The 14,056-nt window shown below is 38.9% G+C and overlaps 2 protein-coding genes across 2 annotated transcripts; one reads left to right on the forward strand and one right to left on the reverse strand.

Moving 5' to 3' along the window:
• Positions 1-2,856: 2,856 nt before the first annotated feature.
• LOC139658911 (tubby protein homolog) lies at positions 2,857-8,580 on the reverse strand. Its single transcript, XM_071537095.1, has 12 exons — positions 8,504-8,580; positions 7,367-7,526; positions 6,923-7,156; positions 6,446-6,580; positions 6,145-6,303; positions 5,858-6,018; positions 5,037-5,198; positions 4,760-4,872; positions 4,395-4,509; positions 4,207-4,305; positions 3,920-4,091; positions 2,857-3,376 (listed from the first exon to the last, which is right to left on the reverse strand). Exons 1-12 carry the CDS (start codon positions 8,543-8,545, stop codon positions 3,243-3,245), a joined length of 1,686 nt encoding a protein of 561 aa, XP_071393196.1. The 5' UTR covers positions 8,546-8,580; the 3' UTR covers positions 2,857-3,242.
• A 1,877-nt stretch (positions 8,581-10,457) lies between these two features.
• Positions 10,458-13,248, forward strand: cfap119 (cilia and flagella associated protein 119). The gene is made up of 9 exons (XM_071537080.1): positions 10,458-10,544; positions 10,752-10,792; positions 10,891-10,956; positions 11,080-11,243; positions 11,673-11,743; positions 11,882-11,998; positions 12,190-12,268; positions 12,849-12,953; positions 13,084-13,248. Exons 1-9 carry the CDS (start codon positions 10,521-10,523, stop codon positions 13,236-13,238), a joined length of 822 nt encoding a protein of 273 aa, XP_071393181.1. The 5' UTR covers positions 10,458-10,520; the 3' UTR covers positions 13,239-13,248.
• The last annotated feature ends 808 nt before the right edge of the window (positions 13,249-14,056 follow it).

Genomic DNA, 14,056 nt, shown 5'->3' on the forward strand with positions numbered 1-14,056 from the left:
GTTCATCACTTGTCATGGTGGGGGTGGGGGAGGGGTATAGAGGGAACAAAGGATGGATCCTGAGGAGAACCTGCTTCGCAGAGCCAAAGACCCTAGATTGGGAGGAAGATGCATGTTGAGACAGGACAATGAACCTGAGTTTAAAGCCAAATCAACACTGCAATGCATTCAGAACAAGAATGTCCAGACTCGAATCCTATTGGAAATCTGTAGAATAACTTGAATATAGCTGTTCAGACGCTCCCCATCCAACTGAACTGAGCTTGAGTGAATTTGCAAGGAAGAATGGGAGAAAATCCTAAACTGTGCTAAACTGATAGATGTATCCAAGACTTGGATACATGTTGGTTGTAATCACTGCTAAAGGTGCCTCTAGAAAGTATTAACTCAGAGGGTTTAAAACAAATTTTAAATTAGATATTTTAACTGTATTCGGTCTGCAACACCACAAAATGCGGAAAAAGTCAAGGGGATTCAATACTTTCCGAAGGCATTGTAACAGCTATTGCCAGTTAGGGAAGCATTTTGACCCATCAACTGTTTATATTTGTAACAGCAGTGACAGTTGCAAATATTTCAACCCATTACATTCTGAGCCATAAGAATTTCCTCCAAAAAGTGTCTAAAATAACATGATGACCATAGAACATATCAAAATATTTCAGAGGATTATCTTCTATATATGAAATCTTCCAACATGCTATTTTTTTGTGCTTTGTTTTGTTTTCTTGTGTTTTATTTTGTTTGTACACCGTATTCCATCATTTGGTTTTGTGATTGATTGCTGATTGGTTAGATTTAGGCAGGTTTGTTCCCTGTAAAGTCTTTGTGAGACTTGCTTTTGTGATGAAGGGATATAGAAATACACCTGACTGGTCTGTCTCTGTGTTTGGGAGATAGGGCGATGCCATGTGTAGTGTGTTCCTCTGAAAGACTGATATCTGGCCTCAATCTCACAGCTAAAGGATGTGACGACTCCAGGACTTCAGTATCTGATACCCATCATGCCACAGTGAGGTAGAGTTCTTATTTGAGCTGCTGATCTTGAGCCTTGGGTAAAGCAACAACACAAAACACATCTTGTTTTCAATACTATTTATGATCAGAATAACAGAGCAAAGTGACTTAAATAGTGAAACCCCATCAGTAAATCTATTTTAGCTTAATGTGAAGTTCTATACCAACATGAAAGCAGACAGTTCATTGTTCAGTGTTTAGGGTTATTTTATGGCATTTCTGCTATATTGATCAGTTTACAGTGACAGATGGAAACAATTGGGAAGAAAAGACTTTTTCTGAACTGTCAATATAGTATGTAGGACAGTGCATATTGGTGATTCTTTTTGAGAGGATTAATTTGAAATCACAACATGATGGCAGTAACTGTTGGAGAATGCATTACTACTTGCAAGAGTGTGATGGCAACATGTTGTGAAGCGTAGTATGTGTGTGGGTGTGTGAGTGTGTGACAGAAGGAGATCAGTCGTTTGGTGGTTGTGTAACTCTATAAAAGATTAGAACTGATACTGAAGCTCGAGATCATGTTTCTCTTCCTCTGTTCTACGTGAATGCGTGTCGTTTCATTGATACTGAGCTTGTAAACATGATAAATTTCAAACCAGTGGAATCCATATCACTGTGTTGGGATGTAATATATCTATTAAAGCACATAAAATAAAGTAAATAGCAACAGATCTGGAGGTAAAATCAGCAGCAAGCAACCTTTTGCTAAGGCTTTTTCAGTTTGATGAAAAAAAACGTGATTTCTAATTACGCAAAACTGTTAGATTTGGAGTCATGAGATCAAAGGGAAAGCAATGCCTGGAGGACTTGTTGACAAAAGTTCAAATGCATGAACTTCATCACTTGTTAACGGGTGTCGCAACAGGGAGCAAGCAAAGGTTAAAAGTGAAGATGTAGTCATCGGTTGTTCACAAGGCTCCACGTCTTCAGAGCTAGCTATATACAGTAGTTTGGACAGGAAACAGGTATACATATATGTCACTATACAGGTTGCTGTGTCAAGTGTCTTTTTATGCCACAGACAGAGGTATGAGTTTAATTTGGTTGTTTTGTTGAATTCAAATAAAAATATCAGTACTTGTCGTGGTCAACTCACTCTACCACAGAGCATAACTGTGGCCTATTTTTACATCTTGGAACCTCAATAGCTCTCTCTCTTTCTCCTCTGTGTGAAGCAATACAAGTGCGTATTAAAAACCTGTTTGCGATCAGTAATGAAGCTCTCGTGAGATGGAAGGCTTGTTTAGTCTTTACATTGCGCAAGAGGAGAAACCATGATATGTTTGGCTCTATCTGCATCTTGTTGCAGTCTCTCAGCATCTGATATGAATATGTTTCTCAGTGTTTGGCACTTTGATTAAAGTGCTTCCGTCTTTGTGATAAAGTCTAAAGAAGATAGGGGAGACAGCTAGAGCCGTTTCTATTGAAAATAGCTACAGTACTAAATAACATTTACTCTGTCTGATGAAGATCTGAGGAGAGTGAAGCAGCTGCAGCAGCATGAAGGCAAAAAGTTGTGTATGTCTTAAATGTCAAGATCAAAGTATTTAGAGTACTGCAAGTGAAGTTTTGATGGCTTGTTATTGGAAGAAAACTTTCCATGTTAGTGTTGTAACGTCAAAAATATTACATGGCAAAGAGAAACATAGTAAAAATACATGATCTATGAAATCACCAAGTAGATTTTCAAGTATATGCACAAATACCATTAGTTTAACAGGAATAACGAGTCTTGGATCTGCAAATATTGTGTTATTATCATTTAATGTTTCAGATCTGTTGCTTTTATACAGTTGTCATCAATAATTATTGCACCCGTTTTGTAGACATCCAGCAAAATATAAAAAGAACAAAAATGAAATAAAGTGTGATAAATTGAAATCACTCTGCTTCCACTTAAATATAAAATCAGTGATAATCAAAATATTAGACCAATGAAGCAATAAAGTGTCTTTTTAAGTCTAAGCCTTTGCACATGATTTGTACGTTTTTTACATAGTGTTCTACAATGCACCAGCGTATTACAAGACATGATTTCAGATTCTTTACTGTCATGGTAATGGTAAAAAATGACTTTACTTCTTCACTCCTAATTATTGTCATTCAATAAACACTGACCCTCCAAATATACAAATACTCTTATCAACAGCACATCTGATCATGTTGGGCGCGGACAGTTTAAGCTGTAAGGTTGCACACTTGAGGCACGCTGACATGCATCACTCACAGGCCAGTTTGCCATCAAAGGAGGAGAGGGTGATGGCGAAGGCTTGCAGGGCGCACATGGGGAAACTGTAGTCCATGGAGAACACATCCTCCGCCACACGGCCAAACTGCATCACTATGTAATCCTCTGGAGTAAAGATCAAAACATAGAGGGAGGAGAGGGAGGAGAGGGAGGAGAGGGATGATGGGCAAGTTAGGAATGTAGACACAAACCTACAGCGTTGCATTCATGTGCAATTTTGTCGGAAAATCAAAACTGGAAGACATACAGTAAACAAACATGGAACTCCAGAAGCTTAACAAGCGAATTTGACAAACTTCAAACAAATGTTGGGTTAGTTTGGTTAACAACAAGGTGCATGGGTATGTGTTTTTTTTACTGTTGACTGACTTTTTTGCCTTGCTGAGAAGGTTAAAGGTCACCATTGCGTCATAATTTGGAAACTCGGGTGGCAAAACTTTCTCTGAGTTTCCAACTTAATCATCCGATTTTGGAGGGAGTTCATGTGAAATTTCCAAGTAGGAATGTCGTTTTTCAGATATATCCGATAGCACATGAACGCACAATCAGATTCACTAGGATCTGCCTGCTACAACCAAAGCCTTCTGCTGTTTGGCTTTTGGAGACTTTTCCTGTGGTTGTCGAGCGAATCAGTCGTTCACATCTTACCGTTGTCAGGGTGGACGATCTGGAAGTTTTTGACGGAGGCCTGGGTGACTCGGCCGTGGAAGTTGAGAACGTAGGAGTGGGTCTGTTCGTTCCAGCTGGGGGATTTGTTCACCAGGGTGACCAGGTTGTCTGTGTTGCCGTTGTCGTGGCGGATCAGTAGAGTCTCAATATCCTGGAAAGAACATTACAAAATCACAGTCCATCTGACAAAACCTTCCCAGTGACATTTTATATGCTGCATTTGCATCGCAGAGTTTTAAACGTTGAGGACTTTTTCATAAACTTACACTTTTTGGACGGATGCACACTCTTTCGTCATTCTCCAACATGCCAGGGATGATCACTGTCATTTTCCTGGGACCTTTGAAGCCTAGAACATTCTTCTCCTGGAACATGATCATTGATTGTGTTACAGATTTTATGTGTTGACATAAAAGGAGGAAAGTTAAGTGTGAAGTATTAAGGCTGGACTCACATAGCAAATTGCTGCCAGCTCTTGCCGGACTGATTCACACTCTTTGATGAAGGGTTTTTTCTCTGGGTTTTCTCCTCCATCGTAGACCGTGAACTTTGTGCCCAGAACGTTTGACCTGAAACAAACCGGCCTTATCAGATTAATGGTGCTGAGATGACTTGTATCTCCAAAATGTAAACTTTTCAACTTTCTTTTCAGCTTGATGACAATGCATTTTTGACATTGTCCAAAAGGTTTTGAAAGGGTTTCATAAGTCCAAGAGGTTGGAGAATTTTCTCACCCCATAGAGGGGTGTGTGATCCTTAATTGAAGTGGAAATCTCCAAGTGTCCCTAGTTTTCACATGACAGCAAAATGGAGATATACCTTAGTTTTCCTATGTAGCTGTTTGTATCTCGGGACAGATCTGTTGGGTCAGTGGAGATGAGATAGTTGGACGTTTTGCACTTCTTCCTTTTTCTGCCTGCCATCAGAAATACCTTTGAGGTGGCAATGAACAACGAATCATAGAATAGAAGGAGACAAGGAGACAAAAGGAGAACTTAGATGGAGTTGTGATGGCTATAGAAAGCAAGATCACATCAGTGTAACTAGAAAAAGAGTATGTGCAATGACTAGGATCAAATTTCACAGAAGCACCGACCCTCTTGCCGTCCTCCTTCTCCATGTGGAGGTAGTAGGTGGGGTAAAGTCCCTTCTCCACGCCTCTCCTGTCCCTGGTGACCCGGCACTGGATCGTCACGTCTCTCGGAGCGGGACGCAAGGCAAACTTCTCCAGATCCTCCAGTGAGATGGGAGAAGTCAACTGAAATGACAAAGGGAGAGTCACTGAGAACCAGAGGTGGGGTCTTGAGTCACATGACTTGGACTCAAATCATCATAATTGCTTGAGACTTGACTTGATGTATGAAGAGAATACTTGTGACTTGACTTGGGTGGTGACTTGGGACTTGATTTGACTTGTACTTTGTACTTTGATGACTTCAGAAGGTTTCTAAAGTCTTGACACAAGATCTTGTGTTTGTGTAAATTACTTTTTGTTTGTTCCACCACACAACTGAATTTAAATTCTGTTTTCTGAATTTGTATGAAATGACTGAATTTATTGAAGCTGAAACTGATTATAGAAATCAAACTGATGATGTACTTAGTAAGTTAGTATACTATTAAAATCATATTACATTGAAAGGTCCTACATATTTGTTTTCTTTAAGATATTAAATTGATACTGGACTCTTGGTAATCTACATTTAGACTTGAGACTTGTGCCTCAAGACTTGAGACTGACTTGGGACTCGAGCAAAGTTGACTTGGTCATATCTGTGTTGAGAATGGTTCCCCCACCACTCACTTCTTTGTGCTTTTCTGTGTCAAAACAGCTTACGTGTCAACTTGCATACGTGCCAAATTCACTTCTGAAAATATGCTAATGAGTTTGTAATTTAGTAGGTTTTAATTTCTCACTCTTTCATTTGAATCACTGTCTGAGGACGAACTCTCCCTGTAATTAGAGTTGAGTGAAGCCAGACTCGTTGTAGATTTCTCCCCTTTCTTTGTCTTTCCTGTTTTTTTTTCCTTCTCGATTATTTCCTCGTCTTTGCTGTCGTCGCTTATTTGGCACCTGGCTGTGGAGACAACACACACACACACACACACACACACACACACAGAACGTTATTCCACGTGACAAACAATTGTTTTAGAGTATTATTGATCCCACCTTGGATTGGCACAGAAGACAGACGACTCACATGTGTTGAGTTGTTGTTTCCTCTTAGGGGTTTGTGGGGCAGGACTCTGGGAGCAGTCTTCCTTTTCATTGTCACTCTCATCAGATTTATTCATCTTTGACTTGGCCAACTCCACCACTGAGTCTGTCTCAAGACCTGGAAGCTCCAGGAAATGTTTCTCTGCAAATGGGGAGACGTTACATACTGTAAAAGCTGAGTGGCAGCATTTTCATGAGTTCCATGTGTAGTGCATTTAACCAACAGCCAGTTTTAATGTTAGAGCTGTAGAATATAAATTCACAAACATTGATGTTACTCTTACGCTCTTGTTCGTGATTCTTGTCTTTCTTCTCCGTGTCCTCTGATCCTTTCGCTTTGTCCTTCTTCTTAGTTTTTTTCTCCTTTTTCTCCTTGTCTTTGTCCTTCTCTTTCTCCTCTCCCTCGTTCTGTTCCAGCTCTGAAAAAAGCAGTAAGTTGCCAATGAATAATTTATTAAAGGAAGGTGTCTTCTAGATTTAACAGATGCATGCATGAAAACACAGGCCAGGATTACTGACTGGGCATGCAGCGCCCCGAACGCCCCAGATTCTCCTGTTGATAAATTTTTAATTAAACTGTAAATTTGCCCTCTCGGACAAATTTGCATACTATCTCAGCTATCATCACTAGTTGTACACTGAGCAGTTTTTAGTGTAATTTGCCTAACTTATCTGATGGGGCGGGAACTTAAATGCACACAAACAAACAAACACAGACACATTCACATAAGGAATAAAATATGCCAACTGCTTCATCTCACGTTTGGCTTTTTCTTTTTTCACGCCTTTCTTCTTGGTCTTTTTTCCATCTTCCTGGGCATCAGTCTCCACTTCAGACTTTGGCTCCGGCTCTTTCTCGATGTCCAGGTTCATTTTCCTGGGGGTGCCAGGCCATTCAGGAGGCATCTCATCTGACGTCATCGTTGTTGTGAGGCCGCACTCACCTAGAGTGATCTCCTCCAGTGGATTATCATGGGCATGTTCAACCTGAGCATCTATAGGAGACGAAAACAAAAGTATACAACTGTTTTAACTGTTACATAGTAAGAAGTCCAATTGTACAATGCAGTGGAAAATGATTTTCTAGAGAAATTACATCTTAAAAAGACTGACCAATGTTACATCGGTAAGGTTGTAAAAAATGCAGTCTGCCATTGTTCTACTTCACAAAATAATAAATTATTCTTATTCATATTATTGCAAACCATTCAAGGAAGTGTTGCTCTGGGATTGGCTGATCAGCAGAGCCATGTCATCTGAGCTGCCGGCCTTGTGCTTCCGGTTCTTGGGCCGAGCGTCTCGATTGGCTGTCACCATCTGAGTGTCGGCCCTCCTCCTCTGCTGCTTCTTTATCAGAAGAGTTCGCTGTGGGACATTTAGTATTAAACTCAATTCAAACTGTGTCAACTTTGCCTCTCCATACGGTTCACAACTGGAGCTAGAACTAGGTACAGATCTAGAATTATTATATATTCGTCTTATCATTTTGATATAATACAGTGCTTTCCAGAAGTATGGGTCCACATGACAAAGCTGAGCTAAGGAAAGGACTCTAAGATAAACAACAGGTATAATGAGACATTTTCTTTGGTCAGAAGAATTATATATTATTATTTAACTGATGTGCAAGAAAAGGCCATAATGTGTTTTCCTAAAAGGGCCAAGGTTGGGCTTTTGACTGTAAATGTGCTTTTGATGGTGTTTTGTTTCTGGAATAATTTAGATAATTATTTGTAATATCATTTAGATGATTAATTTGAATTGATTTAACTCTCTCTGACAACTGAGGACAGGATGATGGATGCAAGATTTTAAATACAGTAACCCACGCACCAATTTTCCTATTTACAAAAAACAAAACAACAAAAAACCCTCAATGGCAGAATCATCCTTACACTCAACCTAGATTCCAAAGAGACATAATATAATTTGGGCCTGAGTAACAGGTTCAGTTGCAAGCCAACAGGTGATTTCATGCTAGTTTCTAGCTTTTTCCATCTAGACCATGAAACTCAAGATGTCTTATATTTATTTGCAAGGCTATTATAGCCTACCTCCATTTTAGCCACTTAAACAAGGAAAAGTATAGCTCATTGTTCTACTGCCCTAAATCATGAAGTCATGTTGCTTATCCTTTTTTAAATGCAAATACCACCCAGAGATATTATCATTCACACTATGTGTTTGAGGTGTAATAGCTCAAAATATTTGTCATTTATTTTCTTATTAAGAACATTATCGTTGCTACTGGTACTGACTTTAAATCCACTGGTACTGGCATAAACCGTCCATATGTATTTCATATCTAAATGACATTAAACATGATTGTCTTATTTGTTTACCTGGATGTCCAGCTTCTGTTGACGCATATCTGGGTCCTCCATGTCTGAGTTAATGGTAAATAAGACTCGCTGCTGTAAGATCCCTTAATCACAGAGTAGGCCTACAACAAGATGATCAACAGATACACGATGTCTCAGAATGACAGAGGAAATATAGCATCAAAAGTACTCGATGCCAGAAAGTGGTCAGTGTCAAAAGGAAAACAAAAAACTTTCAGCAATTAAATATGGAGCTGTGGAAGTGTTTCATTCTCCCACTCCTGCTCCATCTGACAGTCTATCCACCTGCATGTGGCAGAAGGCAAAGTGGATTAGAAGGGGATAATGCTCTTAAACTCCACTGCACAGCTCAGTCAGTATGGACAGACAGTCTCAGGCAGGCAAGAAAAGGCCATGTAATGCAGACTTTCTGTCATACGTGTATACAGTAACCTACAGCTGAAAAGAGGTAAAGGAGACGCAGAAAGATGCTGCCCTGCTCCTGTCAGTCAAAGTTTAGATTATTTAGGCCTACTACAAGTGAGCGGGCTACGTCTTTCTTACAGTTTCCTCAGGCATAAACAATCAAGCACCGAGGCCAGGGCAATCGCTAAGACTGGAACTGGAAAGATACAATTGACCCTAAAAAACCCTAAAACGTCCATGAAGGTTGTGCCAAACTTTGTATCCCTTAATTACCAGAATGGAGTAAAATAAATTCACCCAAAATGTATCGCCTAAAATACCAATAAAACTACTCAAATATCACAAAATATTATTAGCTACCAAAAACAGACGTTGCATGTAGCGTTAGTGAAACAATCTGGCTTGTGTAACCGTTGCCATGGAGACGGGCGCTGGCGCGAGAGCCTTGAAATTAACTTTTCTTGATTATTTTTTGTGTCTTTTTGTGGTTTTTGTTTCATTCCGTTCGATGCATTGATGATTTGTTTGCAAGATTGATGACCAGGTATGTTACCAATAATAAATCGCTTTTTTTATATAAAATAATTACATGTTTTGCGTGATTATTTCAGCCAAGATCATCATCATCATTATTGTTTTTATTATTATTAGTAGACCTATAGTATAGTATAGTATAGTATAGTATAGTATAGTATAGTATAGTATAGCACAGTATAGTATAGTATAGTATAGTATAGTATAGTATAGTATAGTATAGTAGTAGTACTATGCCAGTATTATTTTTAGGCTGTAAATATTGGAAGTTTTACAGTATGTAGAGACAGATTATAACAATTCCTTTTTTTCAAGAGTTGTGTTACCAAGGATGTATATTTACATAAATATCTGTAGTCATATTGATAATCTTCCATGCTGTTATATTTATACACATATCTTGTGATGCACTTGGGACACATTAGTGATGTAACCTGGGCTCACTGGTCGTTTCAGGTCTTTTAACGTCACACACCCAGCTTGGGCTGATCAGGTCCTGTACTTGTGTCCATGTTTTCCTTCCCCTCCTGTTGTGCATAAGCCCAGGAGATGAGGGCCTGTGAATCCTCTGCAGCCCACTTCAATGCACACACCACTTATTGCAGAAGAGCAACATGCAAAACAGATTAATTACTTTGGATGGGATCAGAGATTTAAAAAATGATCAACAGGCCGAGGCTGTTGATTGAAAAAGTATCTCATAATCGATTTTCATACAGTTAAAAAGTCTGAATGATTTCCTTAAATCATCGAATACCTGCATTATTTGAGTAGTTTCCGTGAAGAGAGAGCAGTTTTTTTTGGTTCTGGGGAACGAAGCGAACAGATTCTGCAGTGAAGTGCGACACCGGAAGAAGAAAGAAAGAGTGGAAATGTTGTTGCTAGGATACTGAGCAAGGTAAACAGCTGATCCACTGATCTGCTTCACTGGAGGCTCTCTGGGTCGCAGCCAAAAACTTTTTGGCAACCAAGCAATAGATAACTTATGTCTTTGTTAACTACGAAATTGCACTACTTTTCTTTTTTTAATCAACTGTCACATCTGGAGTTTATATAGAAGTGTACGATTTGACCAAAAATGAAAATGGATGCGAAAATAAAGGTACAGGAAGTTAACTACTTAAGTTAATGATCACAACTGAAATATTTTAGCTAACGTTAGCTGTTGGCTTTGAGTTTATGTTATCTGTCAGTTGAATGTAATCTGCTGAGTTTTAACTATACATTTTAACTAAGCTAACATTAGCTAACTGTAATGCTGTTAGATCCAACTTCCATTATTTGTCTAATGCTTTGTTTTGTTCTGTAGGTACCAGTACCACACTCCCTGAAACCTAAGGTGATGCTATGGTAAGAACCAGATCCATTATGTTAATTTTGACTTTATCTACTGTTTGCAAGACTTGATGTCATCTCTAACTCTGAATCCCTCCACTGTGTGTCTTCAGGACAGATGTAAGCTACAGTGACATGGAGGAAATCGACAAAATGCTGTCCATTCCCGAGTTGGAGAGGTTTCTATCCTAATTAATGACTAGAATTACATCCATCCATTTTCACACAGACACACATGATTTTCTGTCTCTTTTTTCTCACTCTCTCCCTCTCTCTCTCTCTCTCTCTCTCCTCTGTGATAGTGCTTTATGCAGAGTATTTCGTGTTGACACTCCTGAGCCGAGGAGAGGAGTTCAGCTGGAGTTGTATGTTCAGACTGTGCTGTTCTGCAGAGAGAGCAGCTTCAACAGAGAGCAAACCTCTGCTCTCCTGTCCATCATCAAGTGCGTCCACCAGGCTAACACAGGTGAGTGAGGTAATGTCACTGGAGCGTCTCACTGCTGTGGAGCTGGCAGGCTTTGAACCAAGACGGCGTCCAAAAAAAATCCAAAAAACTGTGGCTGATTCCAGGAAAGGCTTTTACAACAATGGGCAGTCTTTCTTTATGCAGTGGTTTCATGCAGCCAGGGGATAAGGAACAAGTTTGTGTTGCAAAATAGTCAGTTGCTCAACTAAGCAGATAGTAGATGTAGTTGATACTTATATTAATATACTAATATTTAACTCTGCTGCTGGGCAAATATTTTGTCTAAAAATTTGTCTATTCAACTAAATCAGTAGCTAAAAAATACTAATCTTACAGTAAAGGCTCAGCCCTTCACATGCATAGGTGATGTGATTTAAATGCTCTTTAATCTCATGTGGGATGTTTGTGTTTGAAACTCGTCCCTCACAGAAACCTCCCTCAACAACATGGAACAGTGTTTTGAATACTGCAGCGAGCTTCTGCTCTGTCACTCAGTCAGGGTGTGTAAACCAACAGCAGACTGTTTTCATTTTCAACTTATTTATAATATTATTTTAACACCCAATCATTTCTGTATATGTAATCTTTTAAGCCTTCCTGCTTTTGATCTTGATGTTCCTCTGTCCTGCCTGCTGCAGCGGCCGCCCTTCAGTATCAACCTGTTCAGCTCTGAGGAAGTGACCCATATCTTAAAGTACATCCACGACACCTATATTAGACACTACAACCTCTACAAATATATTTTCACTCCGCAGGTAGTGATGGGACATTTTGATTACGCTACACATAAACATGTTGTTTTGAGTAAGAAAAGTTTGCATTGCAAAGCTCTGCCATCATTCTTTTTTTTTTTTTACTTCTTTTCACTTTACTACCATCAAAATGCACCAGGAGAGAATAATAGTGAAGAGCTTCCAGAGTTTCTCTTTTCTCCATTTCATCTTAGGTACAACTTGATCTGTCTCTGTCTTACTCTGGGATGCCAGAGGAAGATGATCCTACCATTGAAGACTCTGCTGTTCCAGGTATTAGTATTGTTACAGGGTATCTGCAGGTTGTAAAACCTTTTTTAATGCTACCTGGAATTGAATTTAATACCAATTTAAAAACAAATGAAGAAACAAAGCTGGCAAAACCAGCCTATTTCCACAGGCTTGAACAAAGTGAATGGATGTTCTGAAACTATAAATAGGCAGTGTAAGGAAAAGGACAACAGGAACTTAAATGTTGAGGGACATTAAGTCCAACTGTGTTTAGTAAAGCAGATAGGATGCAGATTGTACTATTAATCCTGTTCTGTATTAATCTAAGAGTAGACATGCAGCACAAAGAAACCTGTCATTACATGGTGAGAAGAATAAGATCTCTAATAACTGTATATAAGAAACTTTAATACCTTTTAAGGCCTTTAATTTAGATCATTTATTGTAAGACTTTCATACTTTTTAAGGACCTGCGATGACTCTGTTATGAAATTAATCATATTTGTTCTATTTTAGGTCAGCAGACACAGATGACTTTATCCATTAATACTTTTGAACCACTCAGAGTCTTAATACTTGGAGAATATTTTAACCACAACATTTATTTTCTTTCTTGCACCAGATGTCGAAAAGGTGATGGAAAACGAATCAGAAGCAGCACAAGAGAAAGACCAGTTTCCTGAAACACAGGAAACATTGACCACAGAGCCAGAAGGAGCCACACTGGGTAGGCTCCCAAATCATACTAGGGACGAAAGTAATTGTGCAGAAATAACTTTCTACATCAAAATGCCTTCTGTTGTTACTCCCATGCAACCCAAGTGGCAATTGTAACTGTTTTGTTTCTTGTCTTTCAGGTTCCAAATCAGAGCTGAAGGCAATGATACAGCAGGAATTCAGAGAGGAGATGATGCTTGTGTTTGGCCAACTAGAGCAGCGACTGAAAGAAAGTGCAGATCAGCTCAATATCACACTAGCTTCCATACAGCCCAATCTCCAGGGCAAAAAATAATGGAAAACACTTGACTTATATAAAGCTCTGTTTTCTGTTTTATAGCGTTTGTCATTTCAAAGTGTTCATTTGCTGCAATGCCATCAGCCATCCACTCTGTCAGAGCATAAGCACTCACACAACATGAGAAAACTCAAACTCAATTTTTTTTTTTTATTATCATTAATAAAACTTCTTTTCTTTATGTGTACAATTACTGTACATTTCTCAGGCATAGAGGCAGGTTCTTTCAGGAAAAGCAGCACTTAGTAAACTGAAGAGGGAGTTGAGTAGGGAATGCTATCGGTTAGTTATAATAGGAAATACAGTCGTAAACAGTCTTCACAGTTTCTCCAAGTGGGTTTCCTACTAAGGAATTTCGGCATGTAATGGCAGCAAGAAGGATTTTCTACCAAACACCTTCCAATACTGTACCTGAATGTTTCTGATGTGTCTTTACATTCTTGATTGAGTCCACTGATATTGATTAGTAACACTTAATGTTTAATATGGCCTATCTTCTTGAAAACCGAGTCTTACTATATATACATGTAATTATTAAATAATTAGTTACAGTGCATTAATATCAACTTCAGCCACACGATGCTTAGAAATCCATGCTCTCCTCAGTTATAACTGATGATCAACAGTTAATAAAATCCTTAATATACATAATACACCTAAATGCCATGTGTTTCATTAGCAGATTGTGCATTGTGTTCAGTACTGCATTAAAGTGGCGCTGCAAATATTGTTTTCTGCAACTGTTTGACCCGACTTGAAGAATCGCAAATGAAATCTTTGACCCACCAATTCAGATCAAAAGGCAGATATGGAAT

The sequence above is a fragment of the Centroberyx affinis genome, unplaced genomic scaffold (genome assembly GCF_046629955.1).
Source record: "Centroberyx affinis isolate AG114_WGS23_722 - 3 ecotype Tasmania unplaced genomic scaffold, CSIRO-AGI_Caff_v1 ptg002979l_1, whole genome shotgun sequence".
Classification (NCBI taxonomy): domain Eukaryota; kingdom Metazoa; phylum Chordata; class Actinopteri; order Beryciformes; family Berycidae; genus Centroberyx; species Centroberyx affinis.

What these genes read in the sequence shown, in the direction of transcription:
- LOC139658911 (XM_071537095.1), bottom strand. Translation starts at nt 8,545, where the DNA reads ATGGAGGACCCAGATATGCGTCAACAGAAGCTGGACATCCAG. An exon ending in GAAACAACAACTCAACACAT is followed by an intron (nt 6,019 to 6,144) that starts GTGAGTCGTCTG and finishes TTGTCTCCACAG; the next exon opens with CCAGGTGCCAAATAAGCGAC. An exon ending in ACAGTGATTCAAATGAAAGA is followed by an intron (nt 5,199 to 5,857) that starts GTGAGAAATTAA and finishes TTGTCATTTCAG; the next exon opens with TTGACTTCTCCCATCTCACT.
- cfap119 (XM_071537080.1), top strand. Translation starts at nt 10,521, where the DNA reads ATGAAAATGGATGCGAAAATAAAG. An exon ending in CGTCCACCAGGCTAACACAG is followed by an intron (nt 11,244 to 11,672) that starts GTGAGTGAGGTA and finishes CGTCCCTCACAG; the next exon opens with AAACCTCCCTCAACAACATG. An exon ending in AATATATTTTCACTCCGCAG is followed by an intron (nt 11,999 to 12,189) that starts GTAGTGATGGGA and finishes ATTTCATCTTAG; the next exon opens with GTACAACTTGATCTGTCTCT.